Source organism: Delphinus delphis, chromosome 15 (genome assembly GCF_949987515.2).
Source record: "Delphinus delphis chromosome 15, mDelDel1.2, whole genome shotgun sequence".
In the NCBI taxonomy this organism is placed as follows: domain Eukaryota; kingdom Metazoa; phylum Chordata; class Mammalia; order Artiodactyla; family Delphinidae; genus Delphinus; species Delphinus delphis.
The window spans coordinates 42,153,171-42,180,496 of NC_082697.1; the positions used below are offsets into that span (position 1 = coordinate 42,153,171).

At 42.1% G+C, this 27,326-nt stretch overlaps 1 protein-coding gene across 1 annotated transcript in view; it reads left to right on the forward strand.

Moving 5' to 3' along the window:
- MACROD2 (mono-ADP ribosylhydrolase 2) overlaps positions 1-27,326 on the forward strand; it is a 1,989,932-nt gene that overhangs the window by 1,816,048 nt on the left and 146,558 nt on the right. Inside the window, exon 10 of the mRNA XM_060031258.1 lies at positions 4,179-4,220. Within this exon, the coding sequence (XP_059887241.1) occupies positions 4,179-4,220 (42 nt within the window). The remainder of the gene's footprint in view (positions 1-4,178; positions 4,221-27,326) is intronic.

The following is a 27,326-nucleotide window of genomic DNA, read 5'->3' on the forward strand; positions in this document are numbered from 1 at the left end:
GAAAGAGCCCATGTTCCACTTTGGGTTCAAAGGCACAAAACATTCAGTGTCCCAGCACAAAGGTAGTCTGGCAGAAGGAGTCCCCTCTTACTTGTGGGAGGGTCAGCCTTAACAGATTGGCTGAGATACATCCATATTAGGGAGAACAATCTGCTTTACTCAGTCTACAGATTCAAAGGTTAATTTCATCCAGAAACATCCTCCCAGACACTCCCAGAATAGTGTTTGGCAAATGTCTGGGCACTCCATGGTCCAGTCATGTTGATACATAAAATTAAAATTAACCGTCATATTCAGCATGGAACATGGAAGATCCTTTGATAGCTAGAACAGATCACTTTAACCATAGTTCCTCCTATAACTCTTCCCTTGAGCCATTCAGAACTAGTTTTATTTCCGTAAAAGCATCTTGGCTATTCATATCCAGGTGTTTTTAGCTGCTTTTCCCTCTGCTTTAGTGCGATTACCCTTGTCTTAGTTTGAATACCCATACCCCACCCCGGAAGCAGACTTGAAACACAAATTCAAGTGGAGATCATTTATTTGAGAGAAAATATCAGGAAACACCAGCAGGGGAGTGGAGAAGCAAGGCAGGGAAGGGAAGGAAGGCAATAATGGTAAGTTTTAAGCCCATCACCACTAGACCACTGGGACCCTATCCTATGCTTCGGATTGGGGAGATTCTAGGAGACAGTGTAGAACATGCCACGTGAGAAGTAAGGGAGCTGGAGGCCTTATATGCAAATCCTGTCAGTCATTTTGTGAAAGGCTGCCCTGGGCGGGGGATGGTAATTCCATGACACAGCAATTCAGAGAAAGCCCTCAGGCAAAGATACCCAGGGGCTGGTGGCTGGAGGTCAGGCTGGCAAAGCACTGAAGCGTGAAGGAGCAAGGGGTGTAGGCAGGGCACCCACACCTACTGGGCACCTAGTGCAGCTTTCACTTCCCCCTGGCTAACTCCAGCTCACCCTTTGGACTCAGCTTAAGCCTCACTTCTTCTGGAAACCATCCATAGACCTCTCTGACTTAGCTGCCTCTTGTCTGTTTCCCAACAGAACTTCTCACCTGCATCAGGGAATCTGTTACTTCTTCTTCTGATTGTTGTCTTACTTTTCTATGCCACCCACTTCTTCGTGAGCTCTTTGAGGGAAGGGAGTGTCACCTTGTATCTCCAGGGCCTTGCATAGTTCTGGCACATGGTGTTGGCCAATAAATGGTTAGGCAGTAAAAGTAGTCATCATAATGACATGATAACAGTAACAGCCAGTATTTATTGATTGTTCCTTCTGTGCAAGCATTTTACATGTATTTCCAACTCTAGAAGAATGGTAATTTTATTAACCCTATTTTCCAGATGAGGAAGCTGAGGAGTAGGTTTACATAATTTGCCCAAGTTTGCCCAGCTATACATAGTTTGGCCTGGAAGTGAACCTAAGCAGTCTGAATATAGGTCCTGGATTTATTCTTAACTTCTGTATGAATAAATGAGTGAGTGAGTGAATGAGTGAATGAATGAATGAATAATAACACCAAGTCTGATCCTTCAACACCTTGGGAACATTCTGGGGATGATGCTATCACTACAGTCTATAAAGTTCAAATATCAACTCTGATGTCACATTTCTGAGAACCCTTCCCAGTAGCCTTGACTGGAAGCATCTGTCCCTCTCCTCTGGTACCTTTTGTAATGGCACTGACTATTCCCTACCATATGTTCAAATTTCTCTGTGTGTCTTAGTTTCCTTACTATTGATAAGTTACTAGATAAGTTTCTACTTAAGTGTCTGATTCATCTTTGTATTTTCTGTTTCCCCAAGCACCAAGCCTTGCACCTACTAAGCTACCAATGAGTGTTTGTTAGAAGGACAAATGGACACCTGGGGGACAATCAGAGAGATCTTTGACGTTTCCTTTATTTTCCCCTAGAAACTGTACAGACTCTTTTCCATCCCACTCTGAGATTCCACAGAGTCTGTTGTCATGGAGATGGTTCTAGATATTTTAGTCGGTTCTGGAAAATAAAATTCTGTTTAAATATATTAAGTTCAGAAAAGAATCTGTGAAGATTTTACTTTGTAGCATTTAGATAATCACTTGGTTAGAAATCACATTTCTAAGAAATAGCTATTCTTCCTCTTAAAATTATATTCATAGAAAGAATGAAAGAAAGAAATATGCAGAAAATCACTAATGTTTCTAACAGTCTGAATGGAAGAAAATTTACTTCTTTAAAATTTAACTGTGACCATCAAGAATTACCCTTGTAACACCTCAAATTAAAGGCATTTTCCATTCCTACTAGTATATTGCTAATCGTCATTAATAACTAATACTTAGAAGAGTGCCATATTGAATAAATTTGGCTAGGAAGTTGCAAATCTTTACTGAGTCCTTATTGTTTACAGACTGTCTTCTAGATACACGCTGTCCTAATATGTAAGAGATACTTAGAAATATAAACATAAGAATTCTCCAATTTGACTAATAAAAAATCAGAGAAAAGTAAAAAACAAAGCAAAACAAAAAAAGTCAAATTTAATTCAGCAGAAATTTCTTTATTGATTCTACTGTGTAATCAATTGCATTAGGTGCCAGGGAATACAAAGGAACATAAGACATAAGCTTTATCTTTGAAGAATTTATGACCTAGAAATGGGTCTATGGAAGACAGGTAGGTTAACAAGTAACAAGACTGTGGGATTTGTTAGTAATAATAACTATTATTTAGCACTTAATGATGTTTCAGTAGCTGTCCTAGTGCTTTATGTATTAATTTAATCCTAATTTAATTATCTAATTTAATCCTTATAACAGCTCTCTGTGGGAGGCACTGTTATTATCCCACTTTACAGCTAATGAACCTGAAACTCAGGAATATTAGGTAATTTCTCCAAGATCAGATACCTAGTAAATGAGTGGATATAGGGGCCAGTATGCAGATCTAAGCCTAAAGGTCCTTAAAGTCCATACTCAGAAGGCAATAAAAATAAGGTACCAAAGGGGACACTATTCATTCATACTTGGGTGGAGCAGATGTTATGCTGCCTCAGCTTAAGCCTGGAAGGATGAGTGTGAGTAGAGGTGGAGAAAAGCATTGCTTCCAGGACTGAGGCAAGTAGGGGAAGCTAAAGGAAACCTTAAAAAATTGGGAAAAAGGTCAAGTGTTGTCATGTGTGTAGGTGGCAGCATGAGTGGAACAGGGGTGGTGAAACCAAGAAAGGTGTTCGGAACCAGATCTTGTTGACCTTGAGTGTTACCCCAAAGAGTCTAGACTTTTCTCATTAGACAGAGAAGAGTCACTGAATGGTTGTGAACAAGATCAGAATTGTATTTCAAGATTGATTTGGCAGCTATGTGTAAAAGGAATTGGTGTCAGAAGTGGGAAGAAGAAAAGGGCAGTTGGGAAACCACAAAACAGGGAAGGTGAATGGCATTGAGAGCTGGCATTTGGATTGTAATAATGTGAGCAGAGAAGAAGAAACGTGGAAATAGGACAGGATTTGGCATCTCCTAGATGTGAGGAACACTTAAGGAGAAGAGATGATAACACATATTAGTTCAAAAAGCAAATACACCATTCAACAGGCAGAGGAAGTACACATCTGTGTCCAGTTAAAGGGACCTACAATAGGAGATGATATGAGGGGAGTTAAATGGGGATGGAGCAACTGGTGGGAGCATGTGAAAGCACATGGTTAAAGGTGTGGATTGGCATGTGTAGCAAACAAGCACTTTTTCTGGTGCAATGCAGGGGTTGGACATTCTGTCAGCCTACAACCAAATAGTGATGCCTGCGTTTTCTCAGAAACTTGAGGTGAGCATACATACCTTTAATAAATGCAGAAAATGTGGCATTTAAAATCTGTGATTTTAATATTTTTAGGAATTAAAATGACCGAAGTGACCATATGTAACTTTGATAAATAAAACAAATTATTTCATATATAGTTTATTATAAATATGTAATAACTTTTAAAGGAAATGTAAACCCTAGGTGTTAAATTGTGCTCTAATGTGTACACTTTCTTCTTAATTTAGCATGATAATATAAGACAGTAGAAAGGCATAATTTAGCACTCTCTTTTCTACTGTTTTCTTCAATTTTTTATTAGTCAAATTGGAGAATTCTGGTGTTTCTAGCTTTCATATGAGTTTTTCTTTGTTTTATTTTTTAATAGATGATAATGAAGAAGAAGACATTGACATGAAAGAAGATTCAGGTATTAAATTTATAATTTTATTCTTACAGGATAGGCAAGGATCATTTTGTTGTTTATGTATACCTCATATTTTCCAAAGAAAGACAAAATAAGGTTAATAAAATAGAAATGTACACTCAAGGTTATAAACTAAGGAAATGTTATTATAAAATAACAGCTAATGCAGTTATGGTATTTAAACATTAAACTTGAATTTGAGCTTCCTGATAGCTAAGGTAAAAATGGAACATGATGTTGTAGTTAATAGAGGTGTGTAACAAATCACCCCCAAAACTTAGTGTCTAAAACACCCACTTACATGCTGAACTATTCTATGGGTCAGGAATTCAGACCAAACACAGCAGGGGTGATTTGATAATACTACTCCACACTGAGGCCTCAACAGGAAGACTTAGCAGCTGGGGGTTAGAATCATCTGAAGATTTGTTCACTCATATGTCTGGCTGGTGATTGACAGGGCTGTTAGCTGAGACCTAAATTGGGGCAGTTTTCTGAAGCACCTGTGCATGGCCTCCTCCTGTGACCTGGGCTTCCTCCCAGCAGCCAGCTTCCTTTTGATTTTTTCTAGAGAGAGTGAGCAAGCCAGACACATATCCCTTTTAAGACTCATCCTCAAGAATCCCATATAATTACTTCCACCAAACTCTTTTCTTTGGAGTGGTTATTCACAAGCCCACCCAGGCTCAGAGGAGGAGAGAATAGACTCAGTTTCCTGATGGGGAGCGGTGAGGTTCTACACAGCAGGTAGGACCTGAAAAATGGCTGAGACCATCTTTGGAAAATGCATTCTCTACATATGATGTATTGCTCTCATTATCAGAAAGTGAGATACATGCCTACTCCTCAAAAACAACCAGTGTTTGGTGAGAGAAATCTAGTGGTTAACAGCATTGGCTCTGGCCTGCGATCAATATGAACTTGGTAGTGAATGCATGAAGCAATAGGCCTGGATTCAATCCTAGCTCTTCCACTGAATGAATTAGAGTTTTCTGTATAAGCCTCAGTTTACACTTCGGGGGGCAATAACTCTTACCGTACATTCTTGTTTGGGGGACTAAATGAGATATCATACCCGAAATGTTCCTTGGACCATAGTAAACGCTCAGCGGATGATTGCTTTTCTCACTCAGTATATTGGACAGATATTAGAAGGCATAGGGCTTAATTCTCTGGGATGAGAGCCCCATGTTTCTCATTTTGGCAATCACACTGCTCTAGACATGAAATGGAGCCAGTTTTCAAAACTGAAATAGATCTCTTAGAGGCCCTAATCTTGTGTGACATCCTGTTGCTGCCAGAACTCCTTACAAATCACTGACAACCTGGGTCTGAGCAACTCCACGAACAGGGAGCTCTTTAAACTGTGAGGCAGACAGTCTCGTTGGGCAAGGTTTGGTTAAGATCGTCCTTTTCCTTGTGAAGTTACATCTCTCCCTCACCTGACCTCCCACTGTCCTCATGAAGGAGTAGCATCAGTTCCTTTCCTTCATAACAGTTCACTGGAACAGTGACTGTAGCTTCTACCCACTCTTGTTCCTGTGGTCTCCCCAGGACCATGGACTCAGAGGGCATGAGAAGCAGACGGAGGATCTCAAAGTCAGGAGCAGGAATGCAAGAGGTAGAATAGGGACTATACAGCAGCTCTGGGTTCCCTAGCTGTATCCCCTTGGCTCTCACTGTTGTTGTATAATACCAACAGCTTTCTAAGGAAAGTTCTTGTGACTTTCAGCTGAGTGCTTGTCTCTGTTCATGAAAGAAAACTCAAAGTACCGGGGAGTTAATTTCTCTGGAGCAGACCTCAGCCAAGGTTGGCCGACAGTTGGTTGATCCAACCAACCTCTTGCAGGACACATCTGAGGCATGTGCTAGACCGGTGCTGCCCAGTAGAAATACAACGGCAGCCTCAACTGTGAGCCTGATATATAATTTCATATTTTCTAGTAGTCACATTGAAAAAGGTAAAAAGAAAACAAGTGAAATTAACTTAATATTTCATGTAATATAATATATCAAAAATATTATCATTTCAACATATAATCAATATAAAAATTATATTAGTCAGATATTTTACATTCTTTATTTTTCCATACTAAGTTTTTGAAATCTGTGTGGATTTCACACTCACATTCCAAATCAGACTCTTCACATTTCAAGTATCATTGGCAAAATGTAGTATTGGACAGCGGGATTCTGTACCATCGCCCAGAGGCTCCCAGCAGTATTGAGCCCTGATTGTCCACAGCAGAACTTTCTCATTAACACACTAACTGGTTGTCCTCCCTTTCCAGTCTTACTTCCCTACTCCCCTCTGGTGCTTCCTGGGGTAATCTCTCAAATTAAGTACTTGCACTCAAACCTTTCTCTCAGTGTCTTTTTCTGAGAAAATTCAACATAAAACAAGGGCTCCGCTTGCCTTTTGTAACACATAAAGCCCAAGGCAAACTTTCAATTAAAATATCCATTCCTGTACTTAGGTAGGATATCTTATTATTTAAAAGAACCATAGGTTGAAAAAAGACATTAAGCGGTCACCCTATCTTAGATTCCATGCATTTAATATTAATGCTTGCATTTCATGTGTATGAATGTATCCTGCTCATGTGAGGTATCCCTGGAATATCCTTCAGTCATGGGGAGCACTGCCCTTTCAGCCAGACAGTTTAAGGAGCTTATCTTGCTAAGGACCTTTGCCTGAAGTGACATAAGTACACATTTCTAGGCAAAGGGGGGTTGACTTCTTAATGAGATGCAGCTAGCTATCCGAACCGCTGAGTGAGTTCAAGGAAATCATTATTAATGCTAATGCAGAGCCCACAAGGTTGGAGTCAGCATTTGAGGTTTGGGGGCCTTAAGTGGGTCATTATTTCTGATTTTAGTCCCACCAAGTGTCCTGGGGGTTTTGTCTCCAGCAGCTGGATTCAGCTGTTCGTGTCACACTGAATGGCCCAAGGATGCTAAGTCACTCAGGCAGAATGGGCTTGGGAAGCTGCTCTCCATTCCCAATATCTGAGTGCTGGAATCATGGGGGACTGTGTGCAAAATAGGTCCATGGAGGCCCAGCTGGCCTTGCTGAATATTGGTGAGCAGGCTGTCCGTTCAGTCTCACGCTCAGGTGTGCTGGTCTCTGAGAAGGGTCTGACTGAGCCTCCGAAGACCATGAACTGCTGGCCTTCCCTCTGCCCTGCATCACCTCTTCTTCTCATACAAGTAGAAACGCTGGAAGAATTTGTAAGAATACCGTTGATGCTAGCGAAGGGCTGCTTGGGTGAATCAGCCAGCATATGCTAGTGAATGATAGTGGATTATAATTTGGATATCAAAAACCAGTGAGGTGCTGGGAAACGTACTCTCTGGGTGGGGGGGAGCCCCAATTTGAAGAGTTTTCAGATTCCTTGGTATAAATATGCCTACCATGGTATTGTTCAAGCTGCCAAGCATGAGTCCAATGAATGTAGGAGTGGAGGAGAGAGAGATCCAACCAGCTGGGGCAGGCTGGCTCCCATCAGCCCCAGCACACCTCTGCCGAGCCAGATTTTGAGGGTGTACCTTGTGCCAATCACTCGGCCGATCACATACATGAACTCACATAAGAGACCATGTATGCCGATCACATACATGATCTCACATACATGTATGTGAGATCATGTATGCCGATCACATACATGAACTCACATAAGATACGCACCAGCTCTAAGAGACGGGGACTGTTATGATCCAAGGCTTAGGGGGGATTAGTTCCTTGGTTATATAGTAGAGACAGAATCCCAGTATCTAGATCTAACCCGAAAGCTCACATTCTTAACCCTTGTGCTCCTGTCTCTAGGCTCTAGTAGTAAGGAGAAGCAAAAGCATATCAAATGGTATCAGATCAGGTCATCCTAAGGAGAGGCTCTGCCCCCATGGGAGGTGGTGGAAGCCGCCTGACTTAAATGCCTAGGATCCTTTTTAAGTCCTTTAATTACTTAAGCCGAGCATAGAAAATGTTTCCCTATGTCCTTTCATTTCCAAGACCATGCACTCTTGAAATGGACCCCAACCTGAGCCCCAGGGGCAGAAAATCATCAGCCACCTAGGGCAGGTCAGCCACCTAGGAGCCCGGAGCACTGTTGAGCTCCTCAGGGAGCAAAGACATGCGCATAACAACACCCCAGCGTTCCAGCCTCTGCCAGAAATAGAGGCAACAGAGACAGTATGATACAATGTCAAGGAGAAGCATGGGGTGCTATTGAGGAATGTTCCTCTAGCTTCCCCCAGGCCAAGAGGGAGAGTAGAAACATGGGCCCAGAGGCCATATGTAGCAGTGACTTTCATTTAAGTGTCTCCATGGGTGTTATGAAATGATACTATACTATGTCATAGACGACTGCTCATAATTAACATGTATCCGTGCCCACTGACCACCCCAGGAGTGCCCTACGACTTCTTCAGAAAGGAAGCACTTGTACTTTTGGGGCATGTAAATAGCTCAAAATGTGGGCAAATAGATGTCTTTTTAAACCTCACCCATTCCCCAAGAATTCCCATTCAGGTGGGAAATCAAGAATTCAGAATTTAGTTCTCAAAAACTCACTTTCAGGAAATGCTGGTTTGGAGTTGAACTCCCAGCAATGGAAACTCTCCTCTTGGTCCCAGTTGCAGATGATGCATTTCAGGGCATGGAAGGGTTAGCGTCTTCTCCCAGAGATATTGCAAGTGTTACTCTGCTCATTTTATGAATCCCTTTGAACCCAGCATCTGTGCTCAGTGAGCTGTTCCAAGCATCTCATTTCTGTTTTTGCTGAACCTATTCCGAAGGGTCAGTATCCATCTCGCACCTGGTGACAGAAAGCTGAGGGAGTTGCTAATGTAGTCGCTGGCAACATTTTTCACCCTGGTCGTGGTAATGACCTGGGATGTGACTGCCTTGCAACCACAGAAAGCCTAACGCTAGTGCCCAAAAACCTTTGTAGTCCATAATGCCACAGTTTTTAACAGCACATCTATCAAACGCATTTGTTTTGTTCTGTTCTTTTTATAATAAATGGGAAAAGAAAAATGAGTCGCCATAACTCTGTAGTGTAGTTATAGAATCCTGAAGTAGGTAACAGCTGCTAAAAGGGTGAGAATTACGCACAAGCCCCATTATATCTTGGCCTTAAAGAAAGGCCTGGGTGAAGGGGATATAAAACAGAATTTGAAATGAAATTCTCAAGGCACTGCCAGACACCAGTGACACAAGAGAGATTACGGAAGACAAATGCCCTTTCTCATGGAACTTATATTCTCAGAGTAGGGGGTGTTTGAGAAGGGAGACATACATTAAAGAAATAAACAAGGGGACAAGATAATTTCAGATACACCAGATGATGTGTTTGCGAGAGATTTTCCTTGCAAGGACCCGTCACATTAAGTAGTCAGGGAAGGCCTTTCTTGGGAGCTGAATTTAATCTGAGATTAAAAGATGGGAAGGAGGTAGATATATGAATGAATATACGTGTCAGGGGAAAGGCAGAGCAGCAGGTGTAAAGTTCCTGAGGCAGGAACCAGCCTAGAACTGATTGAAGAAATGATTGAAGGGAGTTAATAAATCTGAAGCCAGAGAGCAAGTGGGAGATGAGGCTAGTGTGGTAGGTGGAGCCCAAGTGACACGTTGTCCTGGACCATGGAATTGGATTTGGATCTTATTCTAAGAGCAATGGTTTTTAAACAAGCCAGCAAGCAATGTGATATGGTTTATGTTTAAAAGATAACTCTGGCTGCTACATGGAGAATAGATTGTAGGGAGATTAGAAAGCTAGAAGTTAGAATTCAGGTTGTTGTAGTAACCCAGGTAAGAGATGCTGCTGGTTTAGACTAGGACGCTGATTGCAAAGAATGAGCACAGTAGAGGAATATGGGATCTATTTTGGTGCAGAGCTAACAGGACTTATTATGGTGGGATTGCTTTATAGGAAAAGCAATTGAAGAGAAATATGAAGGATATCTCGGTTTTTGGTTTGAATTCCTGGGTAGATAAGTCATACCATCCCTTGAGATGTGGAATACTATAGAGAGAACAGGCTTGCAGACATCAAGAGCATCGTTCTGGCTGTGTTGTTTGAAATGCCTAATGGGATTATTTACATAAGTTTGAAATGCCTGATGGGAGCTGAGTAAAGGGGAATCGCTAGAGAAAAGTGGGGTTCAGGTAAATCCCAGCCCTGAAAGGACAACGGGGAGGTGGTTGTTACAGGGCCCAGAAGACAGAGAGGGCTGTGAGGAGAAGGTCAGCTGACAGGAGCTGTGACCTTAGATTGAGGGAGACAATCAGCCCTTGAAGACTACTGGTAGCCTAGGAAATAAATGCCCTGGGCTCCCCATTGGCTGGATCTAACAGGAAGCCAGTGAGCTGGGGAGTTCATTGGTGCTGGTCCATAGAGAACAGTCTCCCAGAGCACAGGGGGCTGGGGATGGGGGGTGAAGGGTGGAAAGTGGATCTGAAAGGGCAAACAGAAGACATCCAGTCCAAATGCAAAGTAAGATGCCACATGGGCCATTGAAGGCATAAGCTTTGAGAAGTGGAAAGACCAGGACTGGAGATATAAATTAATGCCTAACAAAGTATCCGATACCCAAACGGGATGAATTCAATGATAGTTTTCCTAAAAAGTGTCTTCAGAATTTATATTACTGGCCTTCTTGGATAGACTTGGTTGGGGGACCATTGAGAAGAGTGGGAAGGATAATAATTTAATCGGGGACATATAGAAGTTTTTTAGACTCTGGATTACTAAAGAAATCTGTTCGATAGAAGGAGATAATTTCAAGCCCCACTGTAACCCCCCAAAATGAGATGACTTTACAGCTCGTCTAGCCCTACTTTGAGGGCTAAAATGAAATTACACAATGGCAACTGTCAATCAAGCCATGAAGTTTTAAATCAAACTCTCCTGGAGAAAAACGTAATAATAATTTGGGGTTGCTGTGTGGAAAATGTTTTAATTTTAAAAAAAGCACTTAAGATTTCACATTTGTGTGACTCATTAATAATGGCAATAAAAAAAGTGTTTATGCTTAAGCTCTAAGTATAAGTCCATGTTCATTGGAGAAGCACAGGTCTTTGCCAAAGTTTAGCTCGGCCATAAGACAGATAAACCTGCATTTAAGCTTCACTGTATGTGTGGGTTTAGTAAAAAAATATATGTATTATTAAACATCAGCATAATTTTGAACCCCTACCGGTAAATATTTAAATAAAAACGTAGTAAATCTTTGTGCTTCCAGAGGGGTTAGAGCCAAAAGACCGCTCTCCACCCCACAAGAAGAGCAAAGCAAAGAAGCCAGAAGGTTCCAAGGACGCTAGCAAGGGTAAGTCCAGCTCTTCCTTTCTTAAAAAAAAGCTTCCATGAAAAGAAACTTCTGTTTACCTTTTCAATTTGTGGATGCTCTCATATTCAGATATTTCTAAGGGTTCAAGCATCCCCGGGCACGTCTTTCTCCTTTCTTAGTACGTTTACTCTCCCCTGAATATGAGAATGAAATAGTAGATTCAGGTTTAGTTTGTTAAGGGAAAAACCAAATGTAAAAAAATCGTTTTCTCAGTGTGACGTATCTTTCGTTCCTACAAAGTGTGAAGTTGTGGGTAGTGCTTACCAGTTAGGTGCTCTGAAATCAGGCAAGGGTGAAGGTCCAGATCTGTGTGTGACGAGTTGCATGGTAGCTATTGTCTTATTGGATCATTTGTTTTTCTCATGAACACATTCTGAGTCCAGAAGCAAGCCTCAGGAGTGGGAGATGGAGATGCTTCCTGTCTTTAGTGTTCTTCTCTCCTTTCTAGAAGCCAATGTATGTTTGCATTTATGCATTGAATGGGCATGCCCAACTGGGCTCTGTTTTATGAAGAAACGACACGCCCTCTCTCATACTTAAAACACGAGTACACTTATAAGATACGCAAGGTTTTCATTTAAAATGGTATCTTTAGGTATTTTGTAAAGTGAGCCTCTAACCTAATGGTATGCATGAACTTCTAACAGTGGAACATAGTTATGCCTCTACTTTCTTGCCTGGAGCCATGCTTCATCCACTGTGAGATGGCGAGTACAATAATACTGATGGTGTCTGCCTGGGTCTTTGGGAAAGAAGATGCCAAGATGAAGTAGAAGGGCAAGAAAGTACTGGGTGAAAGGGGAGGAGCAGACGAGGGAGCAGTAGGTGAAGGAGAGAAGGAAGGAAGGCAGATGCGCTGGAAGAGCCTCCGTCTGCAAATTAGTCTGAGTCTGGGGAAGCCCAGGCAAGGACTGGATAAAAGGGCTTTTGCATTGGGCAGGAATGTCTGGGCTGCAGGGTCCCCTCCCCCCTGAGGGCTCTCTGGCTGCAAGTGGCTTGGGGAGAAAGTGACAGGAACATAATACTGCCTTGAATCCCCAAAGTGTGGCCGCTGCTTGCTGTCAGCCAACTTGACTCCCAGCATCAGGTTGTCTCTTGAAAGGAGACCTTGAGCACCTCACCTCCATGACTGCACAGCCTCTGTGTGCGTGACGGGTTCTAAATAAGTCATGACACTCTTCTCCCTCATCCGGGCTCAGAACCAATTGAGGAGGCAGAGCTGTAAGAAAGTTGAAGTCAAAAATATTAGCTTCGTTACTAATGAGGTTAGACCAGAGCTCTGGTTATGCTGCCCCCAGATGGGCTCCCTAATGCTGGGTTTCACTCCTGAATATGAAAGACTCTGCCCCCTTAGAAGCAAGTACCACTGTCCTTGGTATCCTCGACTGCCTGGATAGAGGCTGCCCTGGTGAGAATAAGCTAGGACATGTCCTCTCTGCAGGCAGGTGGATCTGAGAGAGACACACCACGGGGCTGTTTCTTCTCCCAGGCTCGCCCTAGGTGAGGGGGTGTGGAGACAGGTGTGGCAGTAAACGTCCTCTGCCCTCTGGGTGAGGTGCAAGGGATAAACAGTAGAAATAGTCTATGTAAAGTGCCTGGCACGGGTCTGCTTTCCATTAGTGATGGCTATTCCATTATAATTACTATCATACTCAGGACCATGATAGGGTACACATTGTCCTAAGTCACTGAAATGTGCTGGAAAGTTTAGAATCATTCAGAGAACACTTAGAACCATGGAGAAGGGCAGCAGCTCTCTCATTGGCCGGAGGGGGTTTGTTAGGATCTGATTGGGAGACTAGTCAGGGTTCCACCTCCTACTAGAATTAGATCATTTCCTGGACAGTCTCTGAAGACCATGATTGGGAAATGGATTAGGGGCAAAACAACAATTGCCCTTTCCCTGGAGAGGCTCCACCTCACTGAGTGGTTCCCATCACATGTGTGACCCACATCAAAGGTTGTTTTCCAGAGCCTGAGGCTGCTGTCATTTCCAAGTGTCACATGGGAGGTGGCGCACATACAGTGCAGCAGTTCTGTCGCTTAATTAACAAGGGAATTCTTCTGAGTTATTCCTTCAAATGTGTGAAAACTTCATTATTTCCTAAATAATTTGCTTTGTTTAGGAAAACCATCTCATAATCCTAATATGACTAAATACTATGTCTTCACCTCACCCAAATATGTCATCCCAGAATCTGCTCTGAGTCACAGAAGTGCCCTCACTGTGGGTTTGTTACCAGGGGCATTTGGTCTGTGGCATCATGGTGAAATGTAAATGTTAGTCACGCTACAGAAACGTGGGGATTGCGTCTTTGTTCCTAAGATGCCTTCCAAGATAAGAAAGGAAAAGCTGCTGGGAAAGGAGTGAGAAAGGGAGCAGAATCTGACATGCCAGTGGTAGATGACGGCACGATAGAGGACTCGTTATTTATCAGTATTTTGACAAAATAAACTATGTCCTGTATTCAGGTGTTGTATTGTTGCATATGTCTCACTTCCTCTTATGATTCAAAGAGTTGCAATCATTCTTTCGTACTGGATATGCAAATGGATTAGTGTATCACTGGATAGAAGGGGAATGTGGGTCATGACCCTTCTCTGCAGTCTTCCTACTTTAGAGTTATCCGTCCTTTTCCAACTTGGTCATCTCTCTAATATGTTTTAGTAAGAGAAACTTCTGGTATTTTTATGTAGAGATCACTCAGCCTAAATCCCCATCACTTGGCCCCATCTCACTTCTCTCCTACCTTTGGGTTCCCTGCCCTGCTTCCAACACTTACAGGTACTACTGATCACCTCAGCTCACCCTGTAATATGCATTCTCAGACAGTGTCATGGAGAGTGGAGTTGGAACACAAATTCACTTGGATTTTGCAGCATATATAACCATAATAGCTGTATTTTGATCCAGAAGAAGAATCTTGAGAGCATATGGTCAAATTTTCTCATTCTACAGAGCCGTTTTTAAAATAAGCTGCAAACAGTTCTTTAACTTGCCCAAGTCTATGCAGTTTGTTAATGTTTTAATAATAATTTTTAATAATTTTTTTCTGGAAACAACACAGCTTCTCTAATCTTTTTCCCTTTCTCTCTTCTGGAAATTAGAACTCGTTTTGTTGAAGGAGGAAATGTTACCATCATTACAGCTTTGAGTGAAAGCAAATATCATAAATGTTTAAGTATTTAACTTTAAATATTTAGCTTTAAATATTTAAATATGTAACTAAAGTATTGAACATCAAATTTTAAAAATCAAACAGTTTCTAAGATTATTTGCATTTTTTATACTGTGGACTTTTGGAAATAGAGTTCTATTTTCATTGAAATTTCATGGACCACAGTATACTTTGATTTGACCCACTGCAATGCAATGCCAATAATGAAATGATTAGCAATTTCAGACCACTAACTGTCTGGCATGTGATAGAAATGGTAATGCTATCCATAAACCACCACATCATAGGCATAATTGTTTGAAAAAAGCCTGATTAATACCCATTCCACCAATTGCAGCTCCCAATAATTTAAACCAGTTTTATTTCTTACAAAATATTTAATTGAAAGTATATCATTACAGAATCTTAGCACCTTTCACAAAACATGCTTTCCTCAGTCTCTTTCCTCTATCCTTCACAAGTAGATCCTCTAGAAGTTCCATTAGTGAAGTCTCTCAGGCTTTGTCTGAAAAGATGTTATTTTCCTTTTTTTTTTTAAGGTGGTTTTGCTGAGTAAAAATTCAAGGTTGATGGTTATTTTCTTGCAACATTTTAAAGATATTTTCCCACAGTCCTATCGATCCTATAGTTGTTAAGAAGTAATCTCTCAGTCCAATTATTGTATATCGTTAGGTTATCTGTCTTTTCTTTCCAGCTGTCTTGATAGTCTATTCTTTATCTTCGGTGTTCCTCAGTTTCACTGTGGTATACCTCAGTGTGGGTTTCTCTTTATCCTCCTTAGGATTTGCTGTGCTTCTTGGACATGAACATGGGCATCTTTCATTAGTTCTGACAGTTTTTCACCTATTACCTCAACCAATGTTAGTTCTACACTACCTTCTATTCTTTCTTTGTCCTTCATGACTCTTAACCTACATTGCACTTTTTTTTTTCTGTGCCACTATCTCTCTTTGATGGTTTCTTTTTCCAAGTTTATCATTCAGTTTGCTAATTTCTATTCAACTTTCTTCAATCTGATGTTTAACTCTTTGCTGAGTTTCTTATTTCAGTTATTATAGTTTTCATTTTTGTAAGTTTTATTTGGTTCTTTTTCAGATATACCTAGTCACTCTTTATTTAATTAACACATAAAATATCTTAAAAAAATCTGTATCTGAAATTTCAATGTCTCCACTCTGTATAAATCAAAATTCTGCAGTTTATTTTTTCTGCAGATTCATGCTTGTAGTTATTTCCTTGTGTGTTTTGCCTTCTTTATCGCCATGTTCATTGGATTTTTATTTGTGGGAATTTTTTGAAGTTGGATTAGAAGCTTATTTATTTATATTTTGTTTTCTGAAATACTTGAAGATGCTGCCAATTTAGGAATCCCTTAAACTACATATTTGGCTTAAAGTTGTATTTCTTGTTTTGTTTGCTGTTTGTCCTTAAGCCCACATGAGTGCACGTATAAGATTAGGAAATCTCAACAGATACTTTTATCTTCCTTTTTTCCTTCTCCAGCCAATGCTAAGCTGAGATAGGCAAATTCCCCACTATTTTCAGAACCAAAGCACTGCCCCTCTGCACCTCACATGTGTGGCATTCAGTTCAAATTCTGGCTGGAGTTTCTCAATGATTATTCCTGTATCTATCACCAACATCACCTGGGAACTTGTTAGAACTACAAATTCTAGGGCCCCATCCCAGACCTACTGAATCAGAAACTCTGATGTAGGATCCAGGAATCTGTGTTTTTAAAAGCCCACCCGGTATTCAGATGCATGCTCAAATCTGAGAACCACGGTTCTAGGGTCTAGACCATCTGAGATTGGCAGACGCCTCAAAGCAAACAGTAATTTCAGTGCTTGCTTAGAAATCTTGATTCAATATCATTTGTCATTTCTGGCTTCTTAGAAGTTCATTATAAAAGCGCCAGCTCGCCATGTATTCCAGAATCAGATGGATAGGTAAGGCGATAAGTAGATTAGAAGACGATTGATAGATAGATAGATAGAGAAAGAATACATAGATGGTAGATAGTATATGCATACAAATATACATATAAAATACATATCTACAGAACTATGTGTGTGTGTACATACATATCTGCATATATAATACATAGTCTAGAAGGATATACATATCAAAATGACCTCGGGAATTATCTTGGAGGAGTGGAGAAGGGACAGGTGCAGACTTTGGAGAGTTTAATATTCAACTTTCTAAATTTATGTGTAATTGAAATATATATATATATCAAGATTTATTTTATACTTATAAAAAACATTTTCATTAAAAACTAAAGAGAATTTATGCCTCTAAAATTCAGTAGCAAGTTTAGAACAGTAATTTTCTCCGTACGTTCATCTCCAAAGCCTTCAGTGGTTTTTGGTAATGAATGCTATTTTTTCCATCATATTTTTACAGAAAGCTTTGACTCTTGCTGTACAACTGCCTCTACATAGAATATTCAACAAGCCTGCATGTGACAGTCATTCCTCAGGAGCCCGAGCCCTTGCAAAGCTAAATCAAGCAGTCCTATGCTGCACTTTAAAATATTAATGATCTCTTTTGTCAGACGAAATTATATGTGGAAACATTTTGGAAACTAGGAAGCACTATACAAGTTGGAAGGATCTAATGTTGCTATTAGAAGTATTATTATTGTTTTTACTAAAATAAATTTTTCTGAATACATGAACCATGGGTGGAATGCACTTCGTATTTCCTGAGAGGCAGAATTTTCTCTCTGCCCTCTTATTTTCTCTGCATATTAAAGTATTACGTGACAAACTGTTTTGTGAGTGGCTGGACAGAAGAGACATTCTCTCTTTCAGGATGCCATGCAGCACTTCATGCATTATATTCATAAACATGATCTTTAATTTAATTTTTTTGACAAGTGCAGTGAAGGGTGAAATCAGGCAGTCATAATTTTGACTTTGCCGTCACTCAAACAAGCTTAGTGATTGACCAGCTTTCAAAAAATAAAAAATAAAAAAACAGGAATGAGGAAAAGCAGCTTTCTCATGACGAAAAGCTTTGTTTTATCCTCTAGACCTTAAAATGCCAAGAACTGAAGCAAAATGTACATTTCCACGGTGAAAATCAGAATACAAGAAAAGCCTGTGTCGCCCTCTTCCTTTCATTCTTCTCTTACCTTCTGCTTGATTCGGGGCCACTCTGAGCTATCCCCCTGCTACAGATTAGGAGAAGGACCCAAGAGTCTATTTCATTTTTAGTGGTGCTCTCCGCATTCACACATTAAACCGCGCTTTGGTTAGGACCGTGGAGTCCTATTGCAGAGTCAGCCCTAGGATTCTGAATGGGGCTTAGAGAATGTGTGTACTGAGGTATTTTCCACAGTGAGAAGGGCTGAACATACCTGCAGAGCAACCGTAGGTCCTGGGGGACCCAGGATGACCCTGTTTGTGCCCGTTGTCCTTGGCATGTTATCAGCGATGTTCCCTTTTACTCTTGGAGGTGCCCTGGCTTGGGTGACAACATATGTGCACTCCTACCCATAGAGAAAAAATTCAACACGAGGGTGGACAGAGCCCTCAGGGTCCATGTTCTGCTTCCTACTTGGGCAGTTTTTCTAACCTAAAAGTCAGTTTCCTCATATTAAATGGAGGGTGAAAACCTACCTTGTGGGACTGTGTGGGGAGATTTAAACAAGGTGATCTCCGGAACAATCCCTGGACAGAGGGGCCAAAGTGTATTGAATCTGAAGCAGGAAGAACCCCCATCCACCAAAAACTCATCTACTTTGTTTATTAATATATGACGTTCCTCTTAATATGAACAAAATAGTTCTGCAAATGGAGATGATGTTCTCAATGCATTGAAGCTCTTATCTCACTAGGTGTTTTTTTCCTTCTTTCTCCCTTCAGCTCACTCAGCACCCTGCCTCCCCAACTATATTAATTCCTGTCCCAGATGGACTTGACCTCAGTCTGTCTTCTCTTTCCTGACCTCAATTCTTCAAGTCAATCTTCCCAAGAAACTAGTCTACCCCCAATATTTATACAACCTCCCCAGTCAGTCATTCCTCAACCTCTGCTTTACTGCCTCTAAAACTTCATGAAAGGCACTGAGTTAGGTCAGGGGCAGGAGGGAGGAGGTGGACTCTGGTGATTGGCTGTCAGTTCAGACCTGCCTCTGAAACATTCATTGTCCAGCCCTCAGGGGCTCTTGAAGTCTGGTGACTCTGCTATTTCTGTAAGATGCTGGGAACCAGGATCTCTTTTCTGGGCTGGGTCTTGCCCCAACTGCCTGTGACCTTGTTCTCCTGGATGAGTGTTTCTCAAACTGTGGCCAGTGGCACCCTGTGGAGGGCTCCCCAAGCCCATTCAGAGGATGCGCAAGGTCAAAATGAATTTCACATAGAGCTGTGCTCTCTGGACTCACCATTCACATGGCATATGGCATGCGTGGTGTTCCCTGGAGTTGCCATAAAGATAGCCCACAGCATCCTTCCTCCAGCCACATCAGCGTAGCTCCCACCAGCCAGATCCAGCTTTCCTAAACGTGCATCCTGTACACTTTTGTTAAACGCCTGCTGTTCGACAGTATCGGCACTGTTCTAGGCCCTGAAGACACGCATGCACGCACACACACGACCTTCTTTCTTGGGGCTTATATTCTAGTGGGGGGTGGCTGATGGATTTTTAAATATTAATTAGAATATATAGCAAGTCACATGGTAACATAAGCAGTACTATTTATTGCTGCCTGCAATTTTATCGCAAAGCTTCACAGCGTAAAACAACAAGAGCATTTATCATCTCAGACTTTCTACGGGTCAGGAGTTTTGTTTTTTGTTTTTTACTATTATTACAATTTATTGAGTCTATAAGTAATTCAAAATAAAAAGTTTAAAAGAAAAAAAAAAGAAGAAAAAGGTGTCCTTGGAACTGCCTAACTGTCCCACCACTTACTTAATCAGGCTCTGCTGTTACCCTTAAATAGAGGTGTCCTGGGGTCTCTGGGCTTTGGAAGGTGGATAAGTAATTGTATGATGTGCAAATGATCTACGGGTCAGGAATTTGAAAGTGGCTTACCTTGATGGTTCCAGGTCAGAATATCCCATGATCCTGTATTCTAGGTCATAAGAGAGTGTGGCTTCCTCCTGACTGTCTCTTGGATCACTTGCTCTGGAGTAAGGCAGCTGCCGTGTCCTGAGGACACTCCAGCAGCACTGTGGAGAGATGTACATGGCAAGGAACTGAGGCTTCCTGCCAACAGCAAGCATCAATCCACAAGTCACTGCAATGAGCCATCCTGGCTGGAATCAGATCCTCCAGGCCCAGGCAAGCCTTCAGATGAGTGCAGATCTGGCTGACACCTTGACAACAACTTCATGGGAGAACCGTGAAGAAAAGCCAGGCAGGGAAGAGGGAGTAGGGGATTCCATGTGTGTCTAAGTTGGTAGCGGTGGGGAGACTTGGGGAAAAAGATGGGTTACGGTTTCACATATGCTGGACCTCACTGATGATTAAGTTGATATTTGAGAAGAAACCTGAAGAATGTAAAAGAGTAAGCTTAGCAGATATCTGGGGAAAGAGTGTTCCAGCAGAGGAAATAGCAAGTACCAAAGCCCTAAGGGGAGAGAAGTCTGACTTACTCTAAGAAAAGCAAGAAAGTCGGTGTGAGTAACTGGAGAGGTCACTGAGGGCTGGTCCCATAGAGGAGTGGATCCCACGAGGTGCATCGGAGTCACCTCGGGACATGTTAAACCCAGTCTCTGACTCAGGGGACCTGGGGTACCCAAGAATTTGCATTTCTAATAATTCCCCAGGCGATGCTGGTGCCCTGGGCCAAGGACTCCACTTTGAGAATCACTGCCTGGGACACTGTGGCCCACTGTAAGAACGCTGGCTTTTCCTCTGAGTGAAGTGAGAATAGAACTTTTTAAGCAGCAAAGGGACATGATCTTACTTACGTCTTAAAGGTAATCTTCGGATTGTCATGTTGATAATGGACAGTAGGGGACTAAGGGCAGAAACAGAGAGACAGTGGATTGGAGCCAGAGATCCTGGTGGCTTGTTGCAAGTAACAGTGAAGGGATGGAGTGAGATTTGGTGTGACTCTGGACCTATTTGAAAGGTAAAGCCAGCAGAGTTCACTGACATGGGATGTGGGATCTGTGAAAAAGAGGGGGGGTCAGGGGTGAGTCTTTTTACCTTCTCCACAATTACTGAATCCAGAATAGAAATTATACCCCCTGCTTATACTGAATTCAGTCTTCCTGGGGAAAAGAATCCTTCCCATCCCTGTCCCCCGTTGTGTCTGACCAGGTAGTTCTTACTCCCCCCACCCTAGGAAAGCCTTGTGAGCCCATCCTGAAGCCCAATTTCCAATTAAGCCAAAGGCAAATATGCAGGCATGAAGAAAATTCTCATAAATAACAACAGAAAGAGAGAAAACACAGTGTTGATGAAGAGAACTCTCAGAAAAGATGACTTCAGATGATTTAGGTACAGTGGATTCTAAAACGTTCTCCTCCCAAGAGGTGTTTATTATCATTATTTTGTTTCTTTTCAGTTAATGGATGATCATGGGATTGTGCCATTTATGATTGCCAAGCCCAGGAGGGAAGGAGGAAAGGCAGGAAGGAGGGAAAACTGGAAAGAAAGGAGAAAAGGAAAGCAGGAAGGGAGGGAGGGAAAAAGGAAAGAAAGGGAAACTGCTGTTCTAAGCTAGTGGAAGGAGCCTTAACTGGGAGTCAGTACACCTGGATTCCATTTTCATCTCTGACACACGTGATCCAATCCTTCTCCCAATATCCCTGAGGTCCCCTCTAGATATCAAATTCTATAATTCTGCATACCCGTCAAATTTATGAAAATTGATTATGAGCTCTTTGCTTCGTACCCAGTAAATATTTCCATCTTAATTGAAAAGCTCTGAATCATGGGTTTTCATAGCCAAATGGGTCTCTGAGAACAACTAAGGCAACCCTTTCATTTCACAGACGGGGAAACTTTCTTTCAAAAGTCCTCTGAAATTGTCTCGGGGACCCACACGAAAGGTGATCCTAAGTTAGCCACTAAAAAAAAAAACGCAGTTTATCAGGGCATATACAGTGGGTCATGTAATAATTTTTTTTTAAGTATCTTGAAGTCTTGTAGGTGTCTGTGAGTCATTCAGACCCAAATGTGTTTCACTTTTTGTCTATTTTGATTTCCAAAGCTGAGGGTAAAGCATGTGGCATTCAGGTGCATTTATCTTTGTTTTGTTGAAGACTCAGTCCCCAGGTTTATAGAGCTATAGCGTAAGAGTGATTTCTTTTTTTTTTTTTTTTTGATTCTGGCGCCATGCCTATAGGACATTTGACAGTTTATAATATTAGATACTAATTTTTCAGCAGAGAAACGTTTTGTTTTGTCTTTAAGGAAAAATATTGCTATTTGAACAGTATCGGATTTTTACCTTAGGATTTTGCCATTGTATTCAAAATTTCAATTTTCTGGTGTAACAAAGTTGTGCTTTCCTACTATACCGGAGAGAGCCTTAAAACTGTCCACCTACACTAGAATCACCTGGACATGCACCACACTCTCCTAATGCCTTGCTCGAGCTTACCTGTTTTCTCCTAACTCCTGTCACTCTGGAGCCATTAGAGGTAGCCTTAGGAAATGACTTCACTTCCAGGGGTCATCCTGCGTGAGGAATGATACACAGAAAACCAGGGTACTCTATTCTCCTTAGACAACAACGCCACCGATCACTCGAATCATTTCTGTTCTGTAGCCTGAGAATTCCCCACTGATCTCTGACAGTCTTTGCTGCTGGCAGAGAGAAAGTAGGTACAGTGTCTAGGAGGAAAGGGGTGTAAGGATGGGGAGGCTGGTTCTAGAATGGGGGCTGAAAGGGGGCGGTTTTGCTGAGTGCTTGATGAACAGTTACTGCTACTCTCAGGGGAACTGCTTGTTCCCTCAGTCTAAAGCTGCCACTTACGGTGAATGCTAAGAATGTGGATTCTTGCCCCATTCCCAGCCCTCCACCAAATCAGAAAGCTGCATTTTTTTTTTTTTTTTTTGCGGTACACGGGCCTCTCACTGTTGTGGCCTTTCCCGTCGCGGAGCACAGGCTCCGGACACGCAGGCTCAGCGGCCATGGCTCACGGGCCTAGCTGCTCTGCGGCATGTGGGATCTTCCCGGACTGGGGCACGAACCCGCGTCCCCCGCATCGGCAGGCGGACTCTCAACCACTGCGCCACCAGGGAAGCCCAGAAAGCTGCATTTTAACTTGATGCAATGAAGCTTAAGAACACCATTTTCTTATGTACTTGGTTTTTATTTTGAACACTCTCAAACTTCGAGCAGATTTACAAGTATAATAAAAAGAACCATTCTCTTGAACCATCTGAGGGTAAGTTGCAGTTCTAGTGCCCCAACCGCCCCCCAATTTCACTGTGTGTTTTCTACAGACATGGCCAGTGATCCTACGTGAGCACAATAAAAAGATCAAAACCAGAAAGTGCATATGGATACATTACTACCTGTAATTTTCAGAGCCCACTGAAGTGTCACCAGTTTCCTCAGTAATGTCCTTTGTTTCATTCTGCTGTCAAGTCCCTACTCCTCCACAGCCTTCCTGTGACCTGACTAACCTTGACGCTTTGGATGCTAGCCGGCCAGTTACACTGTAGAATGTTTCCAATTTGGGTTTATCTGATGATTTTTCATGACTGGATTCAAGTTATGCGTCTTTGCAGAGCTATCACAGAAGCGATATCATGTTCTCATGGCTGATTAAGCAGTAGGGGCCCATGATTTCAACTCAGCCCATTACCAGTAACGTTCACTTTGATTATTTGATGAAAGTGGCGTCTGTAAGACTCCTCAACTCAACTGTACAGCTACTCTTTTCTCCATTCGTAGTTAATGCATATCTTGAATGGGGGGTAGGGGGTAGGTTAAAACTAGGTCAATATCCAGTTCTTCATCAATCTTACAAATTATTCATTTATTTGCTTATATCATTATGAAATCATGGTTTTCTATTCTACTCAGCGGATTATAATCAATTACTATCAAGGACCCCTTCCAGGTAGCTTCTGTGTCCTTTTGACATGTCCCCATCATCTTTGAGCTCTTCCTTGCTTTGGTGTAACCAGATGCTCAAGCTTATTTTATACTTTCCCTGCCCCAGGCCTGACAGCAGTCATTTCTTCAAAGAGCTATCGTTCCGTTTAGTAGAGAATAGTATTTAGTAACCAGATCTGGGTGCTAGGTTTGTGGATCACAATTTGAGAAACATGATCTAAAGTAGAATGACCTGATGATTGTGATGGTTAAACGTGCGGACCTAGCTGGCAGGATCAAGGCTCCTCGATGACTTCCTCCAATTGCCAGAATCGTCTTCCCATAGACCTTCCATTACAACTATGACCAAGAGAATAAACTGCCCAACTTTGGTTAAACCGTCTGGACTACAACGCAGCGTGGTTGTAGATAGTGGCTAATTAGCTAGCACCTAGTATTTTAAAAGGCAGAAGGTGATTGGTGACCATGATACTATAAAAAGACAACTGTTTGGGGTTAATTATTGACCAAATGCCTAAGCCAGTATTGACCAGGTTGCCTAATCAGCTGTGGTTACACATCAGAATCATCTGGGGAGATTTTTTTAAATGACTATTCCAGTGTCCCACCCCAGACCATGTAATCCTACCTCTGGCGGTAGAACCTAGGCAACTGTTTGTTTTAGCACCTTGGGTGAACCCAGTAGGCAGTCAAGGTGGAGAATCACAGGGTTAAGTGTCCTGTTTCCCGAGAACTTGGCTCAGCCCCACTTATTCTCTCAACCCCAAGAGTATGTGTCCTGCCTGTTGATTTGGCACTTGAGGCAGCGACATGAACATTTCCAGACATCTAAGGGGCCATTTAGCAAACACTTGCTGTGCATTTATTCTGTGCTGGACATTGTTCTAAGCACTTCACATTGATTATCTCATTTAATCTTTATTACTATATGATCGAGCATGTGCTGTAATATCCGCATTTTACAGGTGAGGAGACTGAGGCATAGAGAAGTAAAAACTTTGCAGAATGTCCCATGGCTAGAACCTCTGAGAATTCAGATCTAGAAATAAGAGAGCTTGATGCCAGACCATAGGCCAGTGCTTCTCAAACTTTGGGTTTTAGAACGTAAAGTTCTTTGGGTTCTCAGTGGGTTTTTGGAATCACATGGAGATTATAGAAAGAACACCAAGGGCCAGGCTCATTGAAGGAGGAGAGTGACTGGGCCTCTAGATTTCTACCAGGGCTTCTCCACAGCACAGGGAATCTGCAGGAGAAGAGGAATTTGAGGATGGCTGGAGAAAGGCATGACACAGAGGAGTTTGGCAGGAAAGAAGCAAAGGGCCCAAGTGACGGGGAGGTTGGAGTTAAGGGTGGATGTGGATCGGGGGCTGTATTAGGAAGGACATTGAAAACAGGCAGTTTGAACACTTGATTTCCAGAGTGTCAGGCAGCCATGTGGGTTTTATCATCAGCAAAGTGACACGGTGCTCCTTGGATGACCTCAATATGAAACACAAAGTGATGCTCTCTATATTAAAGCTATATCCCCAAACAGAGACCTGACAGAATTTTTCACCAAGACATTTTTTTTATTCAAGTCATGGCATAATGCATTTGATAGAGTGGAGCTATGTGGTCAGAAGATACACATCACCACGATTTCTAGTCAAAGCTTACTGCACTCTCCAATACAGAGACTAACCATATGCTTTGAATATCCAAAGCAGGACCATCAAAAGTAAATGAGGGGGCTTCCCTGGTGGCGCAGTGGTTGAGAGTCCGCCTGCCGACGCAGGGGACACGGGTTTGTGCCCCGGTCCGGGAAGATCCCACATGCCGCGGAGCGGCGGGAGAGGCCACAACAGTGAGAGGCCCGCGTGCCGCAAAAAAAAAAAAAAAAAAAAAAAAGTAAATGAGAAAAACTCAGCTTTGATTAATTATCCAAAATACCATAATCAGATAATTTAAAGAGAAGTTTCCTTTTAGAGCACATTTAAAGTTTGAGTCAGGTGAAAAATCTATATTATTTTGATATGAGGTTGGGGGAGCACAAAATCTATTTGGTGTTTAGGATTTCTAGCAGACTTAATGCAGCCCTTTTGTCAAATTTGGCTTGTTCATTGTATAATAGCAAATTAGCAAAGGGTTAATATACACATTAATATACACATGCCCTTGAACTATCTACTCATTTTTTGTAAATATTAAAATACATCCAAGACAAAGGTAATTTCTACACTGATGGAAGGTCTCGCTGTCATTGTGGACAGTTGTTTTGCTAACTCTCCTCATTGGTGGTTCTGCTGGATAGGTGATTTCCCTGGATTAACCATTGTCACTGCCATCTGTTCCCGACATGGACACAGGGATCTAAAGGGTAGCTAGCGGTCAGGGAGACTTTTAATAAACGCTGTGTGTTCCGTCGCCAAGGACCTACATTGACTGGGCTCCCTTGCCCTGGAGCCTTGGGTTGGTTAGCCAATACTTCTCCAACTATTTTTCGTTATTGTGATTCCTATGGGAGCTGTTTTAGGCATTTTGTCCTAATTCTCTCCACCAACCATGAAATTTTAATACCACAAATATGCTATATATCTGTTATCTATCTGTTTATGAACTGTGGCCTTTTGGAGGGGAATCTTTTTGTCCTGCCAAGAACAAATGTTCGCCCCATATTGAGAAACCATGGGCTAGACCAGTGGAAGGTGTTTGCAGGAGACTGGAGGGTGGGGGGAAAGTTCTTAGGCATTCAGGCTCCTGGACCCTCGCTGCCAGACAGAAGTACCTGTGTTCCTCCAGCCAAGGCCACAGCACTTGCGGGGTGGGGGTGGGGGTTCCTCTCCACCTCTAGCCATTGCTTGGTTTCTGTTGACCACTCCCTTCCTCCTCTCAGGCCTATGGCTGGTTAATGGTTCCTGTTCATCATTGGTCCTGTGGATTTTCATTGTCCTTTATTGCTTCTCTTGCTTCTGCCCACATCTTTTAAAATATCCCTTCATTAAATTCTTCATACCCTTTTGAATGTGCCCGTGCTTCCTGCTGGGACCATGGTTGGTCTCTTCCAGCTGGAATCCCTGTCACTTTCTGCGACCAAGCCTCCAAGACAATGTCACTTGACCCACCTCCAATCTTTACTCTTTTCTCTTCCCTTCCTGTAGTCTTGTTTTTCTTTCATTCTTTACTTAGCAACATGGTTTACCCTTTAAAATGCACCTTTGTGGTATGGTTTGGTTTTCTTCATCTCTCTTAATTTTTCTCTTCCTGTTGCATTTTCTTTGGCCTTGCATGGGATTTTGCGTAAGCCATGAAATCTTAAGCCCTTACGTGCTTGAAGTTTCTCTTTCTTAGTTTTACAAACACCCGAGTCACCCTGATAAGCAGCTCCTGAATATTTTCTCCCCGCGACTTAGTGCTCTTACCTGGCAAGAGGGAATAACGTCTGCTCCAGGCACTATGCCTGCATAACAAATCACCCTAAAATTCACTGGCTTAAAATAATGACATTTATTTTGCCCACAAATCTACCCACTGAGGGGGCTCAGCAGGGTGAGCTTATTCCTAGTCC